Source organism: Camelina sativa, chromosome 7 (genome assembly GCF_030686135.1).
Source record: "Camelina sativa cultivar CO46 ecotype springtype chromosome 7, ASM3068613v1".
Lineage (NCBI taxonomy): Eukaryota > Viridiplantae > Streptophyta > Magnoliopsida > Brassicales > Brassicaceae > Camelina > Camelina sativa.
In genome coordinates this window covers 9,113,156-9,135,161 of record NC_141886.1, presented here as the reverse complement: position 1 = coordinate 9,135,161, position 22,006 = coordinate 9,113,156, and the positions used below count along the sequence as shown (strand labels likewise).

The 22,006-nt window shown below is 40.0% G+C and overlaps 2 protein-coding genes and 1 non-coding gene across 3 annotated transcripts; 1 reads left to right on the top strand and 2 right to left on the bottom strand.

The window, feature by feature from the left end:
• Positions 1–5,420: 5,420 nt before the first annotated feature.
• Positions 5,421–5,527, bottom strand: LOC147941083 (small nucleolar RNA R71). The gene has a single exon (XR_015562932.1). It is a non-coding gene; the product is annotated as a small nucleolar RNA R71 (small nucleolar RNA).
• Positions 5,528–13,962: 8,435 nt separating this feature from the next.
• On the bottom strand, positions 13,963–15,488 carry LOC104704464 (putative F-box protein At1g59675). Its single transcript, XM_087458377.1, has 3 exons — positions 15,075–15,488; positions 14,714–14,911; positions 13,963–14,483 (listed from the first exon to the last, which is right to left on the bottom strand). Exons 1-3 carry the CDS (start codon positions 15,324–15,326, stop codon positions 14,139–14,141), a joined length of 795 nt encoding a protein of 264 aa, XP_087314503.1. The 5' UTR covers positions 15,327–15,488; the 3' UTR covers positions 13,963–14,138.
• Positions 15,489–17,375: 1,887 nt separating this feature from the next.
• On the top strand, positions 17,376–19,992 carry LOC104700783 (uncharacterized). The gene is made up of 2 exons (XM_087458793.1): positions 17,376–19,414; positions 19,625–19,992. Exons 1-2 carry the CDS (start codon positions 17,863–17,865, stop codon positions 19,894–19,896), a joined length of 1,824 nt encoding a protein of 607 aa, XP_087314919.1. The 5' UTR covers positions 17,376–17,862; the 3' UTR covers positions 19,897–19,992.
• Positions 19,993–22,006: the final 2,014 nt, after the last annotated feature.

The window sequence follows — 22,006 nt, the reverse complement described above, 5'->3', positions numbered from 1 at the left end:
GAGGATCGGATGGCTGAAGAGGATGAACAAGTTTTTGGTAAGAAAGGTGAAGGATCTTACCGGGTCGGTGAAGACTATGGGAGGTCAGATCAAGGAGCTGCAAGACAAGGCAAGCTGTGCCTCATCTCCTACCTCGGCATACACACCAAATTGGATGGGGAGAAGCGGACCGCTAGGAGGAACTCGAGGACTGCCACCTCCAAAACCTTACAGAGCATCATCCTACGGCCCCAAGCTGAGGAGAACATCACACGACCTGAGGTATCGCGGAGAAGCCATTTGGATGCCTATCCGATGCCTAACCCGATGGGATACTCGAGGCCTTATCCGATGCACGCATCGAACACCCAATCGGGTGATTACTCAGGACTCTTCCCTCCGCCTTACCAGATGCCATACATGATGCCATATTCGATGCACCTTGCGAGTGGCTATACAGGTGATCACTCTGGACCTCTCCCGCCATACCCGTCGTACTACCCCGATGCCTTACCCGATGAGCTACGCGATCCCACCCTCGCTCAATCCCTCGGATGCTGGTACGTGTAAGTCGTCCGTGCATATCTCCGAGCTCTCTGACGAGCAAACCCCGGCACCTGCTGAAGCCGGAGACGACCCTGGCTACACGTTGGCGAGTATGGAGGCTGCTACAACCTCCTTCTTCACCAACCCATGAGGTACCACTTTCATCCAATCTTTGTAAATAACATTGGATTTAGTTTTATTTCATTTTGTGTGTGCTTCTTGGATTCTTTTTCAAACTTTTATTTACACAGAGACTGTGTAATTTAAGTTTGGGGGAGGGTCCTAGAATATTTTTAACATTGTGTTTTATTTTCTTAATTTTCTTAATTTTCTTATTTCAAATTTTTTGCATGATAGTTTTATTCATTTGAGTCTGCATCTATGTGCATTGAAAAACCCAAAGAAAATTTGAAAAATTTAAGAAAAAAAAAAAAAAAGAGATTGTTCATGTAGTTGCATTTACATATTAGGATTGAGTCTAGTTTGTTTCATATAGAATTGTTTCATATGCATCTTAGGGGACAATGATTAAAACCACCTTGTTTAAAATCAAACCTTAGGATTGAAGCTATAGCCCTTAATCACAGTTCATTGTTGCTAGATCAATCTTTAGAAAAAAATGAAAAATCTTTGCTTATAACCTTGTGTCTTTTGAATGCTTCCTCCACTTGTTTGAACATTGGAACATCTCTATATTATTGGACTTAATTTGAACTTAAATTGCCTTGCTTATGGAATTTGAATACTTGCTCATGGTAACTCTAAACTCGGGTTAGCACTCCATTTTTACCAATCTTTTTCGTTTAACCCGATTTGTTTTTCCTACCCTTGAACCCAAAACTTTCTTTCAAACCTTGTTGTGAATTGTTGAGTGAGGCCTTTAAGGGTAGATTATCAAGAGTTAAGCTTTGTATGCCCAAATTGTTCTCAATCTTAGATAGTTTTCACAACTGTCTAGCATCATTTCTTTTGAGAGAAAACCACCCAAGGAATTTGTTTGAAACCACCTTACTAAAAAGCCTTACTCTTGAAACCGATTGAGCTTGATTCACTTCCCATTTGCAAGAATTCGCCAAACACTTAAACGAATGTGAAAGAGATGTTCTTTACTTTTAGTTGGAGGTTGAACTAGATCGATGCATGGTAATAAGCATAGAAAAATATTTGTAAGTATGTTGATTGATCTTAGTACCATTAAACTATCTTTAAGGACTATAGCTTGAATCCTTCGCTTAGTATATAAAGGTTATGAGTCCCCATTTTCAAACAGCACCCTCCTACTTCCTTGCTAGAGGACTAGCAAGATTTAAGTTTGGGGGTCTGATAACTCTCTAATTTACATGCTTTTAACATCCTTTTTGTCCATATTTTTCATTGTTCATACCCTTAACTTAGAATTTTTAGGTCATTAACTGTAGGAATTCACTTTTAGGCCATTTAGGGTGTTGCATTTTTTCATTTGCATATTTTGGATGAAAACATGTGCTTAAGAGCCTAAATTGGGGAAAAACAAGGACAAACCCGAGCATGTACCCGAAGGAGCCATCGAGCTGCAAGAACAGTCCAAACCCCAACACGATCAAGGAGGATCCAAGAGCATGAAGAACAACCCGAAGATCTACCTGAGGACTAACTCGACCTCATCCTCGTGTACTCCATCGAGTAGATCCTCGGGCAGGACTGGGAAGCTAGGTCAAAGGGGTTTCCATATATAAACCCCTCCTCTCCTTCCTTGCAAACGAGCACGCCGCAGACCCTCAAACCAGAGAGCAAGAGCTTATGAGAGAGAACTGAGCGACTCAAAACTCTTTTCACTTTTTTCTTAGGTTTATTTCATAACTTTTTGTATTCTTATTTCTCTACTCTACCATTTATTATAATGCAGTTTTCGTTCATATATGCTGTTATGTTTCTTGCTATGATTTCCGAGTAGTGTAGTAAAGTTTCTAGGGATGGGATAGATGATTTTGTGTTCTTGATCGGTTAGGATGTCTTAGTTTGATAGATTTCCTTCTAGATTGGTGTTCTTAATGCTGTCAACAAACCGAGAAGGTGAGATTAGATCTAAGGTGTTTTACCACCGAGAGGTGTAGATGAGATGCTTGAATCAACCAATGCTAGAGGTTTACTCACTTAGCCTAAGAGATTAGATGAGTAAGGGGTTTACTGACAATAATGAATCGGATCGTAATGCCTGCTTGGTCATGTTTCTCCAACGAGAGTTGGGTAGGGGAGTGATTAAGGTTGATTGTTTCTATCTCGAGAGTGTTTTAACAAGATTTTAGAGATTCATTGTCTAGGAAATTTTTGCTTGAGGCATGTAAGACATCTGTACTGGCCAGAGATATTTAGGATTCGATTACCCCATCCTTAGAAGCTTTCGTATTTTAATTGCTTGCATTTTCATTCATCACTCGACCACTTAACCGAACAGGTACACGATCACCTGCTTCGAGTAACCTCTCGAAAATGTAAATGTGGTCGATTCTCTGTAATGAAGACTTCAAACACAATGAAAAATCCTGGGAGACTCTTTCATTGTTGTCCCATTGGATCCGTCGACGAGGTAATCTATAGGCTAGGTGGTCAAATGAGAACCTTCTCATTTGTGTATTTTTGTACCAGAATCAGTCTCATTTGATTAAGTGGACCGACATAAGCATGGTTGAGGAGATGAAAGAGGTTGAAGGTGTGATTGAGAAGATAGAAAGAGAAGTAGGTAGCTGATAACTCTCTAATCTATATGTTTTTAGCATCCTTTTTTGTCCATATTTTGCATTGTTCATACCTCTAACTTAGCATTTTTAGGTCATTAACTATAGGAATTCACTTTTAGACCATTTAGGGTGTTGCATTTCTGCATTTGCATATTTTGGATGAAAACAGGTGCTAAAGAGCCAAAAATGGGGAAAAACAAGGACAAACCCGAGCATGTACCCGAAGGAGCCATCGAGCTGGAAGAACAAGTCTGAACACCAACACGATCGAGGAGGATCCAAGAGCATGAAGAACAACCTGAAGATCCAGCCGAGGAGTAACCCGACTTCACCCTCGTGTACCCCATCGAGTAGATCATTGGGCAGGTCTGGGAAGCTAGGTCAAAAGGGTTTCCATATATAAACCCCCTCCTCTCCTAGCTCGGAAACAAGCACGCCGCAGACCCTCAAACCAGAGAGCGAGAGCTTCTGTGAGAGAACTGAGCGACTCAAACATTTTTCCTTTTGTTTTTACATTTTCTTTCATAGTTTTTATAGTTTTTCTTAGATCTCTATCTCGTACTCTTTCTACCCTATCTTTACTGTTTAATACAATGCAATTTTCACTCTATTTCGTTGTTTTGTTATTTGTTACTTTGTCCGAGTAGTGTAGTAAAGTTTCTAGGGATGGGATAGATGATTTTGTGTTCTTGATTGTATATTTTTGATAGATTTCCTTCTAGGTTGGTGTTATTAATGTTGTCAACAGACCGAGAGGTTGAGATTAGATCTAGGGTGTTTTACCACCGAGAGGTGTAGATGAGGTGCTTGAATCAACCAATGCTAGAGGTTCACTCGCTCTGAGTAAGGGATTAGATGAGTTAAGGTGTACTGACAATAATGAATTGATCTTAATGCATGCTTGGTCATGTTTCTCCAACGAGTGTTGGGTAGGGAAGTGACCAAGGTTGATTGTTGCTAGTGCGGGAGTGTGGTGACAAAGTTTTAGAGATTCATTGTCTAGGAAATGTTTGCTTGAGGCAGGTAAGGCATCTGTACTGGTCAAGGATACTTAGGATTCGATTACCCCATCCTTATAAGCTTTCGTATTTTAATTGTTGCATTTTCTTTACTTACTCGATCACTTACCCGATCAGATACACGATAACCTACATCGAGTGACACCTCGAGCTGTTCATATCCCATTTGCTTACTCGATCACCCCACACGATCCTGTACTCGATTGCTTGCATCGAGTGCTTAGATCGTGTGGTTCTTTGTTTATATTTTTTTCTTTTATTATTTTAGGATTGTTAGACTAAACCCCTATTATTACTTGGCTTGACTTGCATTGTTCTGATCTCATCCTTCCTGCTAGCATAAAAAACCATTTGGATTGATAACCCTTAGTACTACAATTGCATAGGGAATTGATACCCTGGTGAAAACCTGTTTATCAATTTGGCGCCATTGCCATTTGGTTGAATTTATTTTGCTACGTTTAGGATTTCAGCACTTGCTAGATCAAGTTCTTTTGTTTATATTGGTTCGGAAACTGACTTGTTTGCTTTCGCTTTGTTTGTTTTGAATCTCAGGTACAACCCGAGCACCCACCCGACTCGTCACTCGATCACCTGGATCGAGTAGACCCTCTTGTACACACTCGGATACCTACCGGTGCATTCAAACACGATCCAGAGGTAGCTAGAACCTGAGTCCTTTCATCGACAACATCGACAGACCTAGGCTACTCAGACAACAACAAGTTCAACCACAACCAGCAATCATTGAGGAGACAATGAATAATCAAAACGGTCCACCAGCTCCTCAAGCAAGGACCAACATAGGAGCAGGAGATGCCCCATCTACTCACACCCAAAGGAATGGCATTGTGCCACCTGCTGTCCAGAACAATAATTTTGACATCAAGAGTAGTCTCATCCAGATGATACAAAGCAACAAGTTTCATGGATTGCCAATGGAGGACCCATTGGATCATATGGATGAATTTGATAGGCTCTGTAGCCTCACCAAGATAAATGGAGTTAGTGAGGATGGATTCAAACTCCAGGTTTCCCATTCTCTTTGGGAGACAAAGCGCACCTCTGGGAGAAATCATTCCCCAAAGAGTCCATCACCACTTGGGAAGCGTGCAAGAAAGCATTCCTGGCCAAATTCTTCTCCAACTCCAGAACCGCAAGGATGCGAAATGACATTTCCAGCTTTGTTCAGAAGAACAATGAAACGTTCAGTGAAGCTTGGGAATGTTTCAAGGGATACACGACCCGATGTCCTCATCATGGCTTCAGCAATGCTTCATTGCTGAGTACACTTTACAGAGGAGTGGTCCCCAAGATACGGATGTTGCTGGACACCGCAAGCAATGGTAACTTCCTTAACAAGGATGTTGATGAAGGTTGGGACCTAGTGGAGAACTTGGCTCAATCTGATGGCAATTACAATGAAGAATACAATCGTACTGTGCGATCTACAGGAGAGGAAGATGCCAAGTACAAGAGGGACATGAAAGCCCTCAATGATAAGCTCGACAAGCTCCTCAACCAGAAGCAGCATGTTCATGCCATATTAGAGGAAGAGCAGTTTTTACAACAAGATGGGGAGAATTTTCAGATAGAGGATGTTAACTACATCAACAACCAGGGAGGTTACAACAAAGGGTACAACAATTATAAGCCGAATCCGAATCTGCCCTACCGAAACCCGAATGTTGCCAATCCTCAGGACCAAACTTACCCATCTGCAGTTCAAGGGAATCAGGTACAACATAAGCCTTTTGTCTAGTACAACCAAGGCTATGCACCTAAGCAACAGTACTCTGGAAACTACAACCAACCACCTGGATTCCAACAACCACAAGGTCCGCTGAACCAATCACAAGAAGCTGAGTTACACGGCCTCATTCAGCAAATGATTCAGAATCAGGCTTCAGCATTTATGGACATTGCGAAATGGTTCGCAGAGATGAGCAATAAGATTGACTCAGGATACAATGATCTCAATGCCAAGTACGAATCACTCAGCAATTAGATTAGATACCTGGAAGGCCACCACAACAACCAACCAGCTCCAAAGATTAACCAACTCCCAAGTACGGCTGTTCAAAACCCCAAGGATTATGCCACTGCTCAAGCCACCTTTCTTGATGATGAGTATGAGGATTACCTCACTGGGGACAGTGATGATCAAGATGGGGAGGATGTGGTACACCCAATGAAAAATGAGGCCAAGTACTATATATCCGAGTATGAACCCGAGCCTTCACCCGAGGAGACTGATCGAGTTGATGATCGAGCACTGGTTCGAGAATCACAAACTGAAGAACAACCCAAAGTGGAACCCGATGACCTACACGATGGTGGTGATCAGATGATGCATCGAGTAGACGTTGAGAAGCGAGATCAGCCTCAACCACCTGCACCAGCAGAAGGGGAGTTAGAGGAGAGATTCAATGCTGCACTTGACATCCAGCTGGAGGCGCTAACAGAGCGAATGGCTAGGCGTAAGGCTCCACCACCTAAACTTTTGCCCCCACACGAGCTTCAGGAGGAAATTGCCAAGGAGGCATCTCGATTGGAGGATGAGGTTAAGGAAGCTGTCAAGGAGATTGGGTTTGAGATTCTCAGGAGTGAAGTGTGCTTGGATCTTGAGCTGCGAATAGAGGAAAAACTGGAAGACCCTGGCTCTTTCACATTGCCATGCTCGATAGGACTTCGGATCTTCAAGAATTGTTTGTGCGACCTTGGAGCTTCAGTTAGCATTATGCCGCTGTCAGTTGCCAACAAGATGGGATTCACTGATTTTAAACCAAGCAATTCGTATTTGGTTCTGGCTGATAGAACAGTGAGGCATCCAATAGGGATCCTGGAAAATCTGCCTCTCATAATTGGAAGAGTGGAAGTCCCTACTGACTTCATGATCCTTGATATGGACAAGGAACCAGACGATCCACTGATTCTTGGAAGACCATTCTTGGCAACAGTTGGTGCTATGATCGAGGTGAAACGAGGTAAGATTAAAATAGAGCATGGTGAGCATTTCAAGATGGAGTTCAATGTGAAGAAAGGAATTAAGAGGCCAACCATTGATGGTCAAGCTTTTTCTACTATGACCAAACAGAGGAAGGTGCAACATCTTGAAGAGGTCAACACCACAGTTGCCTTAGAAACTGGACAAAACCTGGAAAATGTGTTGAACCAGCCTGCTATTGTGGAGAGGATTCCAAAACCTCTTCCACCTGGATCCCATGCTTAAGGATCATGAAGAGTCAAGCTTAGTGACTTTAAACAAGCTCACTTGGGAGGAAGTCCCAAAGGTATATTTTGTTTTGTTTTAATTTTGATTTATTTGTTTTATCTTATTTTTCTATTTTTGAATTATTCTAAAACAAAAAAAAATGGAGAAATTGAAAAGAGGAAATTGGGGAACCCGATGGTCAACCCGACACCGTACTCGACGCGCCTGATCGTGTCCCTGCTCGGGTGGCGAGTGGAGTCCGAATTCCACAAGGAAGCCTACTCTCGGTGAAGCCCACCAACCAAACTCTAGCCTACTTAAGGGTTTCGAAACCCTTCTCCCTCATTGCCACTGATAAGTCTTTTCTCAACTCTAAAGCTTTTAGTTTCCATAGTTTCTATTCTCTCTCGATCTCAAGCTTTACTCGATTTCTTTGGGACTAACCCTATTAACCTCGAGACCTAGCCTTTTTCTTCTCAAGGATTCAAACATGGAGCCAATCGCTAAAACCTACCAAAGGAAGGGAAGAAGATCAACCTCCACTGCTGCTACAACCGGAGGTGATGCCGTCGAAGCTCGAGATTATCAAGGGAGAGGAAACGTTCCACATTCCCAACCGCTGGCTGGACGTTTAGCCTCTCCAACCCGATGCTCAACCCGATCAACCATCCGATCAGATACTCGAGTAACCGATCGAGTAGGCTACCGAGTTCGCTCACCGAGTCCAATGGTGAGTGCTTTTCGCCGTTCTCTTCGACGTAGGGACTTGTCTACATCCGAAAGAACCGTAACCGACCCCATGGAGGTAGATTCTTATCTTGGAGAAGAAGAGCAAGGGGAGATCCAAATCTCTCGATCGAGGCACAGAGCTGCGGTTGCAAAAGGGAAGAGACCGGCTTCGGAGAAGGCTGAGAGGATAGCTGAGAGAGCAGTTGAGTAAGAAGATCAAAAAGCAGAGGAGGAGGACCGAGAGAGAGAAGAGGAGCAGAGAGAGAGAACACGCCAAGCCTCGCGGAGGTTGAAGCAGAAGGAGGTGGACACTCCGGCAAGACTATTCAAAGTTATCCTGAAGATGAGCTTTGTTGGTACCCGATACCGTCACCGTGAGACCATGAAGCAATTGGGCATCGCTAGGGATGTTGAGTTTCTGTTCGATATGTGACACCAGGGCCATATGATGCGAGCCCACCTTGAAGCATATGAGGAGGAGACGGTCCATTCCTTTCGACCTTGAAGCTGCATTATTTTGAGGACCACCCGACCCTACTACCCGATGGGGGGATCAGGTTCATCACCTTCTCCGTGAGGAACAAGGAGTACCGGCTCACTTTCAAGGAGATGGAGAAGCTATATGGCTTCAAAGCCGGTAGTGGAGAAGGAATGGAGGTTAACAAGGAGGAAATGAGGTCCCTATGGCTGACAATATGAGACAAGCACCCCTACAAGTCCACAAGCACCAAATCCGCTCAAATAAGGAGCCCTGTCTTGAGTTATTTTCAAAAGTCCCTTTCATGCACTTTTTTTGCTAGAAAAGAGACTGGGAATGTGAACGATCATGAGCTCCAGCTGTTAGACATGCACTGTATGGAGTTTTGGATAGCGCTAGGGATGGCTCACCACTAGTAGGAGATGTTGCGGATACTAGTATGGTGTTTGTGTTACTCGACCAATTCCTCTACCTCAAATCATGGGCCGTCAAAAGAAGAGAAGGAGGCGGAGAGATCTCCATTGGAGGACTGATTACACCGATATTGGTGGCATGCGATGTGACCTTGAAGCGAATAGTGCACGAACCGAGATGGCTGGATGCGGACTACCTCGTGCTGGCGAGATTTTTGGCCCATGAGAGGCCTATTGAAATGATGCTGTTCAAGTTCGTCCATCCAACCGCTGGAGCTGCCCAAATGATCCTACCTAATGTCATATGCACCAAGGTTTGGCTGGGAAACAACATTGACTTCGCACCACCTTTGAAGGAGCTGTACAACCCGGAGGAGGAGTCCGAAGCTGAGAAGAGAGAGGAGACCGGGCAGAGAAAGGGAGATAGCTCGGAGGATTTCGATTTTGAGGAGTATGTGTGCTCTCAAAAGCAACCGGTTGGAGTGAGGGGACCCCACAAGAGGATCGGATGGTTGAAGAGGATGAACAAGTTCTTGGTGAAGAAGGTCAAGGACCTTACTGGTTCGGTAAAGACTATGGGAGGTCAGATCAAGGAGCTGCAAGACAAGGCAAGCTGTGCCTCAGCCCCTCCCTCGGCACAAGCACCGACTTGGATAGGGAGAAGCGGACCGCTAGGAGGAACTCGAGGACTGCCACCTCCAGAACCTTACAGAGCATCATCATACGAACCCCAAGCTGAGGAGAACATCACCCAACCTGAAGCATCACGGAGAAGCCATTAAGACGCTTATCCAACGCCTAACCGGATGGGGTACACGATGAACTGTCTGATGCGCCCATCGAGCACCCAATCGGGTAATTACTCAGGTATCTTCCCTCCACCTTACCAGATGCCATTCACGATGCCGTACACGATGCACCCTGCAAGTGGATACACGGGTGATCATTCTGGACCTCTTCCACCATTTCCGTCGTACTACCCGATGCCCTACCCGATGAGCTACGCGATCCCACCCTCGATCAACCCCTCGGATGTTGGTCCGAGTAAGTCGTCCGTGCGTGTTTCTGAGCTCTATGACGAGCAAACACCGGCACCTGCTGAAGCCGGAGACGACCCTGGCTACACGTTGGCGAGTATGGAGGCTGCTGCAACCTCCTTCTTCTCCAACCCATGAGGTACCAATTTTATCCAACCCTTGTATATATCATTGCATTTAGTTTAATTCATTTTGTGTGATTCTTGGATTCTTTTTCCAACTTTTATTTACACAGGGACGGTGTAATTCAAGTTTCGGGGAGGGTCCTAGAATATATTTAACATTGTGTTTTATTTCTTATTTTTATTATTTCAAATTTTTGCATGCTAGTTTCATTCATTTGAGTCTGCATCTATGTGGATTAAAAAACCCAAAAAAATTTTGAAAAAAATTTACAAAAAAAAAAAAAAAAAGAAGAAGAGAGTGTTCATGTAATTGCATTTACATATTAGGATTGGGTCTAGTTTGTTTCATATAGGATTGTTATATATGCATCTTAGGGGACAATGATTAAAGCTATAGCCCTTAATCAGACCTTAGGATTGAAGCTATAACCCTTAATCACAGTTCATTGTTGCTAGATCAATCTTTGGAAAAAAATGAAAAATCTTTGCTTAGAATGTGTCGTTTGAATGCTTCCTCCACTTGCTTGAACATTAGAACATCTCTATATTATTGGATTTAATTTGAACTTTAATTGTCTTGCTTATGGAACTTGAATACTTGCTCATGGTAACTCTAAACTCGTGTTAGCACTCCATTTTTACCAATCTTTTCGTTTAACCCGATTCATTTGTCCTACCCATGAACCCAAACCTTTTTTTCAAACCTTGTTGTGAATTGTTGAGTGAGGCCTCTTTCATTGTGTTATAGGTTGTGAAACCTTGAGAGTATTGAGAACGACAAAGAACTGCCTCTTGATTTAGCTAAGTTAGAATTTGAACTAACTAATAGATTCGGTTTTGAAAGATAGGTGGATAAAATGTTTATTTGGGGTTGGGTTGTGGAATTAAAAAAAAGTCCCTAAGGTTAGAATCAATTAGCTCTAAGTCTCTAAATAAAAAAAAATAAAAAAAGATCTTGATATAGTCTCCTAGAAAGAAAGAAAAAAATATATATATATGTATATATATATATATATATATTCATATTAGGAGTTTAGCAAAGAGAAGAAAATATATTAAAAAAAAAAGAGAGCTAAAAGTTTTAAAGTTTAAACCTTAGGGAGCAAAAAAAAAAGAGTTAAAATCAAGGTTGTGGATAGTTTAATTCTAGGGGGTTTGATACAATAAAAAAGGTGAATGAGAAAAGGGTAGATCATCAAGAGTTAAGCTTTGTATGCCCAAATTGTTCTCAGTCTTAGATAGTTTTCACAACTGTCTAGCATTCCTTCTTTTGAGAGAAAACCACCCAAAGAATTTGTTTGAAACCACCTTACTAAAAAGCCTTACCCTTGAAACCGATTGAGCTTGATTCACCTTCCATCTGCGAGAATTTGCCAAACACTTAATTAAATGTGAAAGAGATGTTCTTTACTTTTAGTTGGAGGTTGAATTAGATCGATGCATGGTAATAAGCATAGAAAAATATTTGTAAGTATGTTGATTGATCTTAGCACCATTAAACTATCTTTAAGGATTATAGCTTGAATCGTTCGCTTATCATAAAGGTTATGAGTCCCCACTTTCAAACCGCACCCTCTTACTTCCTTGCTAGAGGACTAGCAAGATTTATGTTTGGGGATCTGATAACTCTCTAATTTATATGTTTTTAGCATCCTTTTTTGTCCATATTTTGCATTGTTCATACCTCTAACTTAGCATTTTTAGGTCATTAACTATAGGAATTCACTTTTAGACCATTTAGGGTGTTGCATTTCTGCATTTGCATATTTTGGATGAAGACAGGTGCTAAAGAGCCAAAAATGGGGAAAAACAAGGACAAACCTAAGAATGTACCCGAAGGAACCATCGAGCGCTTCTGTGAGAGAACTGAGCGACTCAAACATTTTTCCTTTTGTTTTTACATTTTCTTTCATAGTTTTTATAGTTTTTCTTAGATCTCTATCTCGTACTCTTTCTACCCTATCTTTACCGTTTAATACAATGCAATTTTCACTCTATGTCATTGTTTTGTTCTTTGTTACTATGTCTGAGTAGTGTAGTAAAGTTTCTAGGGATGGGATAGATGATTTTGTGTTCTTGATCGGTTAGGATGCCTTAGTTTGATTGTATATTTTTGATAGATTTCCTTCTAGGTTGGTGTTATTAATGTTGTCAACAGACCGAGAGGTTGAGATTAGATCTAGGGTGTTTTACCACCGAGAGGTGTAGATGAGGTGCTTGAATCAACCAATGCTAGAAGTTCACTCGCTCTGAGTAAGGGATTAGATGAGTTAGGGTGTAATAACAATAATGAATTGATCTTAATGCATGCTTGGTCATGTTTCTCCAACGAGAGTTGGGTAGGGAAGTGACCAAGGTTGATTGTTGCTAGTGCGGGAGTGTGGTGACAAAGTTTTAGAGATTCATTGTCTAGGAAATGTTTGCTTGAGGCATGTAAGGCATTTGTACTGGTCAAGGATACTTAGGATTCGATTACCCCATCCTTAGAAGCTTTCGTATTTTAATTGTTTCATTTTCTTTACTTACTCGATCACTTACCCGATCAGGTACACGATAACCTGCATCGAGTGACACCTCGAGCTGTTCATATCCCATTTGCTTACTTGATCACCCCACACAATCCTGTACTCGATTGCTTGCATCGAGTGCTTAGGTCGTGTGGTTTCTTTGTTTATATTCTTTTTTTTCATTCATTTTAGGACTGTTAGATCAAAACCCTATCTGCTTGGCTTGACTTGTATAGTTCTGATCATATCCTTCCTGCTAGCAATAGACAACCATTTGGATTGATAACCCTTTGTACTACAACTGCATAGGGAATTGATACCCTGGATGAAAATCTGTCTATCAGTAGCTTAGCAAAGGGATTAGATGAGATTGAAAATTTCAAACAAATCGCAGAAAGATGTGAGAAAGAGATTGTAGAGCTCAAAGCAAAGGTGAGCTCGTGTGAGAAAGAGGTTCAAGAGCTAAGGTGCTTCAAGAGAAGCTCTTTCTCTTCTTTCTCAAAACAACGTTGTTTTGACCAAAAGAAGCTATTTCTCTTCTTTCTCAAAACGACGTTGTTTCTTATATGGCTTCCACGTAAGCAGGCGCTAACGGTTTCTTAACACCGTTACGGCTTGTATATGCTTTTACACAATTTCTCGAGTTCATGCAGCGAATTTAAAATTTATTTAAGATAATGTATCGATTTGCTCAATGTAATAGTTGGGGTAGGAATTCAACATAACCCCTTAGTTGGGGTATGAATATACCGATTTTCCCTATTTTCATCGACCTCGAAAATAAAAAAATTATGTTACATTTTAAGGTGTTTCTACTTTCTAGTGAGAAATCTTCTTTAGCTGGCATTTGGACAGGTACTATCTAAATGCTTTGTGTCACAAATTGTTTTCAATACTTCAACATTAAGTTTGAATTTAAATATATATGAAAAAAAAACTTAAGTCATGTGCATTGACGCTCTCTCCCCTAAATTCTCACTAATTAAAAAATAAAAATAACAAAAAAGTAGGAGAGAAGGTGAGAAACGTTTCTCACTGTTTCTCCAAGATTCTCAGATGAGAAACCTTGAGAAACTGTTCTTAACATATGACAAATTCTAATAGATATTTTTATTTATTTGTTATTTAAATAAATAAAAAATTTATATAAAAATGATTGAAAAAATATACAAACTCCGTCCTGTATAAGTTCGTCAAATTCATAAGCACAGCTTGGTGTATAAATAAATAAATTCACCAACATATCCGTGAATATATGCACAGGCACACTAAATAATCAATGATTGGTCATTTAAAGATCCCAAGAAAAAGACGTACATATATAAAGAGATCATATATATGTTAAGTAAACATTGACCGATGAAAGGCACTACTTCACAAAGACACGAGACTCTCGATGTGATTTGGGTAAAAACCTAAGGTGTAGAAACCGTCCTTAACAAGTCCAAATTCATCACCCACAGTTCCTTCAAACAAGACTTCTCTAACACTGTTTCTCCTGTAATCAAAATATAGAATATAAAACGATTCATCAAACCTCCATGGTGCAAAGATAAGCTCACCAGCATTACTAACACCTTTGAAGCCTGGCTTTTTCTTCTGTATTAGGTCCATTTTAGAAAGAGGCAAAACAACTCGTTTATGCGTCCATTCGTGTCTATCTCCATCCTTCAAAATCCATAGATCAATAGAAGGGAAATTCAAAGTATCAAGTTGATACTATCAACTAAGGCTAATGTTCCGTCATACGGTATCATACGAGAATTCATAAGAGAACAACTCTCCGGATATTTGATCTCATTAAACTTTTCAGAGCTGATATCAAAACTCATTATACAACATTTCTCAATGCCAACACCAACATCAACAAGGGCACTATAATATATGACTCCATTATTAATGCATCCACCACCTATAGTATGCCGGTGCTTAGGAAAACCGTTGGTTACTATTCTACATGATCCTTGTGTTAGAGCTCCGAATGTAAGAATCCAAATCTTGGAGTCTCCAATAACACGTCGTACTATGTATTTCGCATCAATCTGATCATATCCCAGAATAGATCCAGCCTTGTATTCACCTTTTTGGGTGTCTTCAGGTTCAGGTAAAACGAAGGAGCGTTTCAGCTTAGGGTTCCAAATCACGAGCTGTTTCGAACATTGCATGAAAATCAAGCCGTGCACGTAATAAAAACTATAGGGGTTACCAAAAGTAGTGTTTCGATATTGATAACTCCCCACATAAGAAAAAAGACCACCGGAACTATTCTTGTGTAGAGAAGACGAGAAAACGCGCAGCATGTCGCCTTTAAGGGCGGTTAGCAGTACAGAAGTTGATGAAATCTTTAGTTGTGGTAATGGGCCTAATGGCCGACCATAGCTTAGATACAGAGCGAAATCTCCCAACCGATTTGGCAGGAAGTCTCGAGAGTATCTCAATGGTTAAATCCAGAGGAATATGTTCTGATTGAGATGTATCATCATCATGTGAAGACACTGACGATGAAGATTGGGTTGTTCTTTGAGTTTGTCCTGTCTTCTCTTCCATGGCCGATCGCTCCATATTATTTCACTTTCTTTAAACCCTGATTTGTTATTAAACTCATTATATATAGTGAACCACATCCTATAAAATAGAAATCAGAAGATCTCGAATTTAATTCTCGAACCCATTATCGGACTCTTTAATTAAATATTACAATCAAAAACGAAAAAGGAAAGGTAATATAGGAAAATTGTAAAATATTGATTAGCTAGGGAGTAGGGAGTGATGTATCCATCAAATGGTCCACCTACGTTAAATATACACCAAACACATAACTACACATTCAAACAATATAAATGTGTTATTAAGAGGGGTATTGAATTAGAATTTTAAAAGATTCTGGTTTTTTATTAAAATCTTTTGTTATTTAATTTGTGATTTTTAAATCATTATCTAAATCCAGTGTTATTGAATGAAATTTTATTAAAATCAGTCAAAGTAACTTAGACTATCTTGTTATTCAATTAAAGATTTATAAAAATCTTATAAAATCCACTGTTATTCAAATTTGACAATTTTTTTTGTAAAAGTGTTTTAACATTGATTTTAAAAGATTTTGGAGACTTCTTTAGTTGAAAATTAGTGAGAAATATGAACGAAACAATCTCACCTCCATTTGTGTTATTCTCAAGGATTTCAAAAAAAAAAAAAAAAAAGTTCTCAAGAAAAGAAAAAAAAAAGGCATCGTATTCATTTGTTCTTTCACTCTCAACAAAAGAGGTTGCAAAACAAAAGAAAACAAAAAATTGGAATCGAGATTGGTTTTTGAGAAACGAATTGATCCCCAGATTCTAATACTGAATCAATTGTCTTTTCAATGAAAAATCTTTTGTTCTACGTTTTTCATCAACGAAATCGAAGATACATACGGAAGATCTTGTAGAAAATGAGTTTCAATATCCAAGTAGGTAGAATCTAAAGGTCTATGTGATTATTTCTTCCACGTCTTTTATTATTGTAACTGTTACTCATTTGTCCCAAAAAGCAAGTGAGAATTCTGGGAAAGTTTAATAGAACAACTCTTGAAGCTCTTTAATGATGAGTCTCTAAAATTACTATTTCTGATGAAGTTGGTCTTATTTCTTCACTGGTCTTTGACTTAGCTACAGTTTATTACTTTTCAAATGAGTTTTCTTTTAATATATTGACCTCATCATAAGATTCAACACCATTACACCACACACCATTACACCACCGTCTTCTCTAATGCATTTTCTTGATTTATCCCTTCCAACTTTATCGTGTCCACTCAAGTTTTTCAAATAATTATTTCTGCAGTTTTCCTCTGCAATATTGAACATGTCTCAAAAATCATATTTCAAACATACTTCCATTGTGTTGTCCATAGAAACCATAATTATTAAACACAAACATAACTTTTGTGTGTGAATCTCTTAAAATCTTCCAATAAATCTTAACAAATCACATACTATTTTTTTATATAAAATAAAAATAATAACAAATCCACCAAAATATCATACAATCTTATTGAAATCTCTCAAAATCCAAAACTTCCTAAATTCTATAAAATCTTATAAAATTCTAATTTAATACCCCCCTCTAACTACATCAACTATTGTCATCACATAAAGATATGCATAAACAAATATAAATTATGTGTACAACACCATAAACAGATATGGTGTTTTGTTGACCAGAATCCGTCATTGACCAGTGTTGACCAGAAAAATATTCACAATAATATTTTTTCTATTTTTTATTTATATATATTGCTGATAAATAAATGAATATAATAAATGATTTGTATTCATTATTCAAATACATGAAATTCTATTTAAAATAATTAAAATTTTATTTATTTACATGAAAGGCATATATCTAGAAGATAATTACAAACTAAAAGTTGGTTTTGTAAAATCAAAAGTTTGTTTTGTAGAATCAAAGGTTGGTTTTGTAAAATCAAAAATTGTAGAAGTTAATTAAAAACTAATAGTAGATTTTACAAAACCAACCTTTCATTTTACAAAACCAACATTTGATTTTACAAAACCCACTTTTGGTTTTTAATTATCTTCTAAATATATGCCTTCCATGTAAATAAATAGAATTTTCATTATTTTTTTGTTTCTTTTCTTATTAAAAACAAAAAATAGTTAAAAAGAAACAAAATTCTACAGCATCAGAAAAAAACATGACGACGGTTTTGGCGACGAGTTCTAGGGTTTGAAATGCATGGCTTTTGCGTTCTTCAGGGACAGAGGGATGGCCTTCCGTGTTCTCTATTTGGGACTCAGGATTGGGGATGGATCGGAAATCCGCCCTTGAATCTGTTTGAGATTTCTTTGGTGTCGAGGGATTCGATTTACCCAAAAGGAAACTGGGTTCGATCGGATCTCTGTTGGCTGATTCGGATTGATTCGGTAGAAGTTATTATCGGGATCGACAGGATCTGGTCGCTGTTTGTGTGGGGATTGGATATGATATTGGTATCGTTTCGAGATTCTCCTTTTTCCTCGATTGAGGTTTCTCTCGAGTGTATTACAGTGTTGGTCTGGTGGTTTGGTAAATATGGCTAGTGTCCATATATCCTTTTATGGTTCTTCAGATTGAGAATATTTTCAGATTCCGTATTAGAGGTCATGGGATTTTGCTTGATTGTTTTTGTCAAGGGATATTTCGAGTTGGTGGCATATTCAAGGGTTATTTATCCGATCGATGGAATGTAGTGTTCCGACTTATTCATTCTCGATTTCATTTCGCTTTATTCTTTGGCGAGTTATTTGTTTCCCTTAGAGATTTACTGAGTTCTTTGTGGTCTGCTTTTCGTTTGCTCTGTTGGTGGTTTAACATGACTCAAATGTCGCCTAACAAAGGCAAAGCTCCGTTGGATCGTACTGAAACGGTGAGGATTGCTACTTCTGTTCTGGCTCGGAGGATCCAACAGTTCTCGATGACTCTTATTGGGCGTTTGATGAATCCGAGTATTCAGAGAATGGAGTCTTTGTTAGTTAACTTTCCTAAGATTTGGAAGCTGGAGGACAAGGTGGTGGGTGATGATTTGGGGCAGGGTCTTTTCCAGTTTAATTTTGAAGCAGAGGAGGAGATTCAGTCGGTTTTGCTGAACGGGCCATATAACTTCGATGGGTGGATGGTTTCTTTGGTGAAGTGGGAGACGATTATCTCATCAACTTATCCTTCTGCTATTAACTTTTGGGTGAAGGTTACTGGTATTCCTATGCATCTTTGGGAGGATGCAACTTTAAGCGCAATAGCTAAGAAGGTTGGTATACTTAGGGAAATTGATGAGGAGTCTAGGAGCTTCTGTGTGACTGTTAATGGTTTCAATCCTCTTCTCTTCAAGCTGGTTGTTCCCTTTGCTTCTGGAGATGAGATTATTGTTTCTCTTGAGTATGAGAAACTTTCGGATTACTGTGACCATTGTTATCGCCTTACTCATGAGATGAGAGGGTGTCCAGACTTGCAAAAGGGGTCCGGTGAGCAGGCTGTGGAGCATCAGACGGATAAGAGGAGTGGTCAGAGACAACATTTACAAGCTAAACAAGGGTTTTATCACAATGAAGGTGGTTGGGAGAAACCAAGAAAGTTTGTTAAGAGGGCTCTGGATTTTCACAATCAGGATCCTAGTGATGGTGATTTGGGTCATGTTAACTCTCGACATCATGAGAGATTTAATGGTTCGGTTTGGGGCCAGAAGAAACAGTTCACTGCTGGTGATTCCAGTGGTTTTGGTGGGCAGCGAGGTTCTCATGTGCTGAATGGTGACTTTCTGGGGCATGCTCCCTCTATTAATCTCAATCGAAAGGGTTTGGGACCGGTGTGGCCTAAGCCTTTGTACAAAGCTAAACAGAGTGTCACTGAGAAGCGGTTACAGGAGGAGGATAATGAGGAGCAAATGGCTTCAAAGTCGCAGTTTGGTTCGGTTTCTGGAGATGTCAATCATGACGGCTTGGTGAAGGATCCGGTGGATCCAGATTTTATGGTGGAGACTGATGATTTGTTGGAGGATGGCGAGTGCCCGGAGGGTGGTAATTCCGTTTTGGTCGAGGCTGATTTGGGTAAGGAGGTTGAGCCTATTTTGGGAAAGGGGACTGAACTACAAACGACCAAGGATGATATTCCGTCAGGTACCATTCTTATTTCAGCTCCAGTTGATCTAGCTTTGGGATTGGTTAATAGTGCCTTGGCTGATATCACTTTAGGGGAATCGAATATTCATAGACGGAGTGTAAACATGCAAATTTTTAAAAAAGGAGTTATTGCTCCTAGGAGGGCTGCCTTAGCTTTGGCTTCCCCCGGGAAACGTTTGTTAGCTAAGGTTTTGTCTAAACCTGCAGGTGCAGGGAACAAACATAAGGGGATAGAGAGACAGGACAATGTTTCCCAGCGTGGAAGATCATCAGAAGGTGGTCGTCAAGTCAAGAAAGGGATGGTGGCGCTCCCGAAACCACCGGCGCAACGTGAAGATCCTGAGTTGGAACTGTCAGGGCATTGGGGCGGACCTGACAGAGAATTATTTGGGAGATTTGTGGAAGAAATATCGACCAGACATTTTATTTTTATCAGAAACGAAAAAATGTTTTTCATATTTACAAAATTTTCAAAATAAGTTTGGTTATAATAAATTGTATACAGTTGAACCCCGCGGGTCTAGTGGTGGTTTAGCTTTATAATTCATGGATGAAATAAAACTTTCTATTCTCTATGATAGTGATTGTATCATTGATACACATGCATCCTTTGGACAACAATTGGTTTTTCTGTCTTTTGTTTATGGTGATCCAGTTCTTCAACATCGTCAGAAGGTATGGGATAAGTTATCAGATATTGGATCTTTCCGGGTTGACCCTTGGTTCTTAATTAGGGATTTCAACGAATTGGTTGGGAACCATGAGAAACAGGGGGGGGGGGGGGGGGCAATTTGCGACCAGCCTCTTCTTTTGTACCTTTTCGTACTTTGATTCGACATTGCGGGATGCTTGATTTTCCTTGTTACAGGGAGCAGCTTTCCTGGAGAGGTAATCGATGCAATAATCAAAGGTTCGCTGTCGGTTAGATCGTGCCTTGGGTAATGAGTACTGGCATAGTTTTTATCCAAACTCGAAGGTGGACTATTTGGAGATGATTGGTTCTGATCATTGTCCAATTTTAGCAACTTGCCTGAAAATAGGTAGGAGAAGGAATAGGCAGTTCCATTTTGATAAGCGATGGTTGGGAAAGGATGGCTTAGCAGGGGTAGTCAAGACAGGGTGAGTCTTACAAGAAATTTTTGGATACCGGGTTTTTTGGATAAGATAAAAAATTGTAGAAAATCGATCTCATGGTGGCGTAAGAATAATTTTTGTTCTGGTCCTTCGCTTATTTCGTTTTTGAAAGCGGCTTTGCAGTAGGCAAAGATGGACGACTCGGTTTCGCAGGAGGAAATCCGGGGCATAGAGAGAAAATTGAAAGAGGCGTATTTGGATGAGGAAGTATATTGGCAACAAAAAAGTAGAAAATTTTGGTTAAGGGTTAGAGACAAAAATACAAGATATTTTCATGCCTATACCAAGCAGCGTCGGGTGCGAAATAGGATTCTTGGTTTATTTGGTGTCGATAATGTCTGGGATGAATCGTCCTCGGGTATGGAGAAAATTGCTACAAACTATTTTGAGAATCTTTTCAGGAAATCGAATGCCACATGTATTTCAGAGATGATTCAGGAGCTTACCCCACTTATTACTGACAGTATGAAAAGAGACCTAACTAGGGACATTTCTGAATCGGATGTTTGGAAAGCCCTATTTGCTATGCACCCGGAGAGAACTCCTAGGCCTCATGGGATGACGGCTTTGTTTTTTCAAAGTTTTTGGTCATCGTTGAAAGGGGATTTGGTGGCCTTGATTAAAGAGTTTTTCCGAACAGGTTGCTTTGATCCACGTTTAAATGAGACGAATATCTGCCTCATTCCTAAGATTGATCGGGCTCAGCGGATGACGGAGTTTAGGCCGATCAGTCTTTGTAATGTGAGTTACAAGATTATTTCTAAAGTACTATGTTTTCGGCTTAAACGTTTCTTGCCCTCTCTGGTGTCAGAGACCCAATCGGCTTTTGTTTCTGGTCGGTTAATTACAGATAATATTTTGGTTGCTCAAGAGATGTTTCATGGGCTAAATACTAATCGTCGGTGTAATTCGGAGATCCTAGCTTTTAAAACGGACATGAGTAAAGCATATGATCGTGTTGAATGAGATTTCTTGGAAGCGGTTATGGTTAAGTTAGGCTTTGATAGGAAATTGATTACATGGATTATGTGGTGTGTATCTTCTGTGTTGTACCAAGTTCTCCTGAATGGACAACCTCGAGGATCTATTAGTCCACAGAGGGGCTTACGTCAGGGGGATCCTCTGTCACCATATTTGTTTATACTTTGTACTGAGGTTTTAATAGCAAATATTAAAATGGCTGAACGGGAAAATAATTTAACGGGAATTACAATAGCTCTTGATTGTCCCACCATTTCACATTTGTTGTTTGCTGATGATAGTTTATTAATCTGTAAAGCAAAGGCGTCCGAATGTCGAACGGTGATGGAAATAATAGGTAATTACGGTAAAGCCTTGGGACAAGAGGTTAATTTGGAGAAATCTTCTATTATGTTTGGTAAGAAGATCCCGTCAGACATAAGAACACAATTAAAATCAGTTATGGGAATTACTAAAGAAGGTGGTATGGGTTCT